We start from the raw sequence: 5943 nt of genomic DNA, 5'->3' as shown, positions 1-5943 counted from the left end.
GGTCGGCCCGAGGCTATAGTAGAAGACATTTGCCTAAGATGCCACGCAGTGGAACTGAACCCGGAACCATGTGACTGGTAAGCAAGCTGCTTACCACACAGCCAAGAGAGATAGAGAGATGGACGACGACGATGATGATGATGATATATATATAGTGAGTGGATCATATATCCTAAAAAGAAGCACACTCTAAAATTTAGAGCAGTAAGTACACTGTCTGACCTGTAAACGAGATAGGTTATCACCCATTGACAGGTCTGGTTGGAAGATCTTATGGATTTAAAGGATGAACAGGCAACCTCTGCCCTTAGGTTGATTCCGGTCTGCAAATACTTTTTACAGCCCTAATCATAAAACTAGATATCCCACACCTGCAGCAGGTAGCATTTAAAATGGGGGCATGGACTATAGACCTCATGTCTTGTGTATAAGAGAGACTGCAAGCCCAGCAAGTCTTTAAGGATCCTTGCTTGCACTGCTATGCAAAGCTTGCATTGTCTGCTCCCCTTTACAGAGGACCTCTGCTGCTCTATGATCCTCCATGCAGGTTGTGTTCTCACCTCTTGTGTATCTTCCATTGGCATCAGAGATGTCACAACTCATTTCTGCAGCTGAGTGAACTGGAGCAACGTGAAATAAAGTGTCTTGCTCAAGAATACAACGCACAGCCAAGTTCCGGAAGCGAACTCACAACCTCACTTACAGAGTCACACTAAAACACACACACACATGGATTAAAAATGAGAATTCTATCCAAATACTTACACTTTCCAATGTCCAACCAGATACAAATCCCTTCCAGAAATTTTTTACCGTTTCATTTAATTGTAATTCTTTTACTGGATCAATTTGTGGAGTGCAAAAATAAAAGCTTGGTTGAGATCCCCTTTTACATTTTTTTGCACAAGATAATCTATTTGAGAAAACACGTGTTTCATCATTGATTAATTGAACAGTGATATAGTTTGAGGTTCCAGACAAAAGTTTCCTTGAAATATAGAATTTGATTCTCCAGCAGTAACCTGAAACAAAGCACAATGAGATAATGTTTATTGCATAGATTGACTGCTTGTAATAATACTGTTTGTATACATTTTATCTTTTACTTCTTTCAGTCATTGAACTACGGCCATGCTGGGGCACCGCCTCGAAGGATTTTAGTTGAACGAATCGACTCCAGTACTTATTGCTTAAAACCTGGTATTTATTATATCAATCTCTTTTGTCAAACTGCTATGTTACAGGAATGTGAACAAACCAATACTGGTGGTCAGGTAGTGATTGTGAGGCAAACACAAATGCAAAGACACACACACACACACACACACACAAACACACACATATACATATAGGATGGGCATCTTCGTTAAATCTACCCACAAAGCTTTGGTTGGCCTGAGGCTATGGTAAAAGACATTTGCCCTAGGTGTCAAGCAGTAGGATTGAACTCAGAATCATGTGTGTGCTGGAAAAGTAAACTTCCTACTACATAGCCACATTTGCGTCCATATTTAAAACTACTTAATAAATATTTTTGAGGCACAGGTATGTCTGTGTAGTTGTGAAGCTTACTTCCAAACCATGTGGGTTTGCATTCCATCCTATTCACAGCACCTTGGACAAGTGTCTTCTATTATAACACCGAACTGATGAAAGCATTGTGAGTGGATTTGGTAGATAGAACCTGAAAATAGCTCATTGTATATTTGTACTATCTCCATTGACAGTCTATTTTTTAACCTCATTCATTTCTTCTACACAAATACTTGTTTGGATTGGTAATGATTTCTCCTTCTCTTTCTGTGTACAGAACATATGGTATAATTATGAACAGGGCAAATTTTAGCCACTTCTCTGCAGATTGATAAAAATTAATGAATAGCTTTAATCAATTTTCGAACCTTGTTGGGTTCTCATCAGAGGCATCTGCATCATTCTGACAGTCTCCAGAGAAACAAGCAGCCAAACTGTTTATATACTCAACAAATGCAGCAGTTACTCTATCAAGGAGTCTCTAATTTGCATACATAAAGTGTTTAACACCCTATAAATATCAGCGGCCTGTCAACAGGGATTTTAGCCCACACAGTATCAAGGTATGATTTTATATGTAACATATGGTATAATTATAATATATATATATTTGTCTATGTGTATAGCTCATTAACTACATAGACATATGTTATAATTTACCTGTGGGATTTAGTTTACAGCCTTTTTCGTCGGCATCAGGGTTATCGAGTGTGCATCTATAATTAGCTGAAGTATTCAAGTTCATCAAATCAATCTGCAAAGAAATGAAATAAAAATGTAAAGCACGTTGCATGTAACACACGCTGGACTGAACCCAACCCATTCACATCCATGACAACTCTTTCAATGAAATGCAATGTGTCCCTTTCCACGGTGATCTGAGCTGTGAACAGGAACCTTGGCATGACTAGCCGTGTTCGACGACACCGTCACCTACTAACAGCCAAGGGCAAAGCAATCAGAGCTAAGAGATGCTCAAAGCTTCTGTCATTCGTCAAGCATCAAGGTGCCTTAAAAACTCTCATGTTTGTGGTTGAGAAGAAGTTCACTGTGGATGCTGAGGTGAATCGCAGAAATTCTCGAGTAATTGCATATAACTCTTCTGACATCCCTACTGTGTTTGAGACTAAAATTTCTGCCTTTGTGTTGGTACCTGGAGCCATGGCGAATGATGGAAGTGTCATGGATTCTCAATTCATTGAATCTAGCTTGAAATCAGCACAAAGGAGTATCTGGGTTGTAATGTATCTATTGTGGGCCCAGGAGAGACTGCTCTTCCTGTCAATACTGTTGTTGCTCTCTATCTTATGGGATATGTACCCATGCATTGCTTTTTGCTGGTATGATACCTGCTTCTCCTTCAAGCTTCTGTTTAAGTTGGCCAGTCCAGTCTCCATTGGGTTGTTGCATAAGATAGCTGTATTCTCAGAGCACCTACTCAGTAGTTCTACCACTCTGACAATGTTGTTGCTCTCCCTTTTGAGTATGCATGGAACGTACTCATTTCTTTCTTTACTGTTCAGCTGGTGTTGTCTGAGTGATACAATGCGAATTCCAAAGGGTTTTTGGATTGACCTTATGCCTCTACTGCCATCATTTCATCTCACATATATCCTATCGGTGTCGTTGTTAATATGGAAGTTGCCAGGGGTGGTCAGTACCTTTCTGGTTTTCATATCCAGACTGTGTATCTCATCAAGTATCCAATCCAATATCTCAAATATTGGTATTAGCAATTGTACTGCAAAAGCATTGTGAGATATGGTTAAATGCAGACATCCCATATTTTCGGGAGTCTACAGAAGTATTCTGTTGCTTTACCGGCTTTAGTCACCGCACCAACGTATGCAACATTCTCATCGATTCCGAGGTAATTGTAGATTTTATCATTAGAAATTGGGGAGATGACAAGCTGTTGATGTTCATGTTCTGTGTCTGGTCAACAATCTTTCCTCGATTGACTATCATGTATAAGCATTTATCTAGCTTAACTCCATTCCTTTATCTCGTGTAGTTCTAATTGTCTCTTGATGCTGATCATATTACACTTTACGTCATCAACAAAAAATGTGTGGATGACATTAACTTTATTCTTTCCTGTATATCTCAGCATGTAGCCTTCACATTTTGTTAACAGTGCTGACAAGGGATTCACTGCTAATACAAACAGTATTACAGATAAAAAGATTATCACACTGAAATATATCTGTTGATAGCTTAACTCTGTTTGTGCCAACAGGTGTTACTTTAGTTGATTATGTTCTACATTAAAAGGAGATATTTTCATATCCTTATATTTATGTACCTGTTTCTTTACCTGAATTGAAAGCCGTAAGAGAAGGAGTTAGATACTGATATGTTATTACCTGAATCGAAAACAGGACCTTTTGAGTAACATGATAATGCTGCAAAATCACGCACATGCACACACACACACACACACACACACACACACACACACACACACACACACACACACACACACACACACACACATCCACACATACACACACACACACACACACGGATTAAAAATGAGAATTCTATCCAAATACTTACGCTTTCCAATCTCCAAACAGATGTCAATCCATTCCAGAAATGTTTTACCGTTTCATTTAATTTTACTTCTTTTACTGGATCAATTTGTGGAGTGCAAAAATAAAAGCTTGGTTGAGATCCCCTTTCACATTTATCTGAACAGGGTAATCTATTTGAGAAAACTCGTGTTTCATCATTGATTAATTGAACAGTGATATAGTTTGAGGTTCCAGACAAAAGTTTCCTTGAAATATAAAATGTGATTCTCCAGCAGTAACCTGAAACAAAGCACAATGAGATAATGTTTATTGCATAGATTGACTGTTTGTAATAATACTGTTTGTACACCGTTTTTTACTTCTTTCAGTCATTGAACTACGGCCATTCTGGGGCACCGCCTCAAAGGATTTTAGTTGAACAAATCGACTCCAGTACTTATTGTTTAAAGCCTGGTACTTATTGTATCGAACGCTTTTGCCAAACCGCTATGTTAAAGAAACATGAACAAACCTTGTTTAAAACCTGGTACTTATTATATCAATCTCTTTTGCCAAACCGCTATATTACAGGAACATGAACAAACCAATACAGGTGATAGCTTATAAGCTTTAAGCTTATAAAATATTATTATTTATAGAATTGTAAAACTCAGAACTACTTATCAAAATTATAGAATTGTAAAACTCAGAACTACTTATCAAATCATTTCAGAAAATGCACATTCTCGTTTGTTTATTAAAAACAACACTATGAAATTATAGTTCTTAAATCTGACAGGAAGAATTGAATGGGTATGTTAGTGTAAATGACAGCACACATACCATGAAAAAATAGAGATGTGGGTTCGAGTCCCACGCATATGGAAAACCTACTTTTTTCCGTCGCGGGTTTCTGTGCCACAATAATAGACTATTTTCTTTAGTCAAAACACAGTGATCGCTTATAAGCTTTAAGCTTATAAAATATTATTATTATTTACAGAACTGTAAAACTCGCCACCGCTTATCAAATCATTGCAAAAAATGCACATGCTCATTTGTTCATATATATATATATCTAATATATAAATAGCATAGGTGCAGGTGTGGCTGTGTGGTGCACTTGTACTAAATGAGGCTGCAAAGAAAGTGGTTTGGAGATGCCACTACAAAAGATTGCTCAATAAAGAGAATGAATGGAAGAAAGAGAGTCTGCCGAATGTTGACCCAACAGAGGGACCAGCTATCCGAGTTGACAGTATCATGGTAGATAAAGCAATTAAGAGTATGATGACAGGGAAAGCCCCTGGCCCATAAGGAATCACTGCAGAGACAGTAACTGCAATTTTGGGAAAACAATGGAAATGTAATTTCCTGAATCTGATGTAACCAGATGTTTATTAATATTTTGCTAAGATTGAAGCAGATGATAGCACAAGATTAAAAAAAATAAACAATATTTGATTTGGTAGCACACTGCAAATATACTTAAAACATATATTATTCTAAAACATACCTTTTGGCATTGGATAGTTCTGTATTTGTAGATCTTTTGCACTCTGGGCATGTTTATTCTGATCCACGGAGCCTAAAGAATTATTGATAATTAGTGTCAGAAATTGGACAAAAAAACTTAAATTCATTAGATGAAAAATTGATATTATTCAAAAGACTGCCAAGGTCGACTTTGCCATTCATCCTTTCAGGGTCAACAAAATAAGTACCAGTTGAATACTGGGTTCAATGAAATGGACATATACTCTCTACCAAAATTGCTGGCCTTGTGCCAATATTAGAAATCAAAATTAAAAATCAATATTAGTTCAAAGATTTTCTGAATATTAGTTGTATCTTTCATGTCAATGGTTGTTATTAACTGTAGTATTATGCTATT

At 37.2% G+C, this 5943-nt stretch overlaps 1 protein-coding gene across 2 annotated transcripts in view; it reads right to left on the bottom strand.

The window, feature by feature from the left end:
• LOC106876762 (uncharacterized) overlaps window positions 1-5943 on the bottom strand; it is a 16432-nt gene that overhangs the window by 7810 nt on the left and 2679 nt on the right. For both annotated transcript variants that reach the window (XM_014925450.2, XM_014925449.2), the window contains exons 3-6: window positions 5566-5637; window positions 4093-4349; window positions 2194-2287; window positions 766-1022 (exon numbers count right to left, since the gene is read on the bottom strand). In XM_014925450.2, the coding sequence (XP_014780936.1) occupies window positions 766-1022; window positions 2194-2287; window positions 4093-4349; window positions 5566-5637 (680 nt within the window). The remainder of the gene's footprint in view (window positions 1-765; window positions 1023-2193; window positions 2288-4092; window positions 4350-5565; window positions 5638-5943) is intronic.

This window comes from Octopus bimaculoides, chromosome 12 (genome assembly GCF_001194135.2).
Source record: "Octopus bimaculoides isolate UCB-OBI-ISO-001 chromosome 12, ASM119413v2, whole genome shotgun sequence".
NCBI classification, from domain to species: Eukaryota; Metazoa; Mollusca; class Cephalopoda; order Octopoda; family Octopodidae; genus Octopus; species Octopus bimaculoides.
This window is presented reverse-complemented; position numbering and strand designations above follow the sequence as displayed.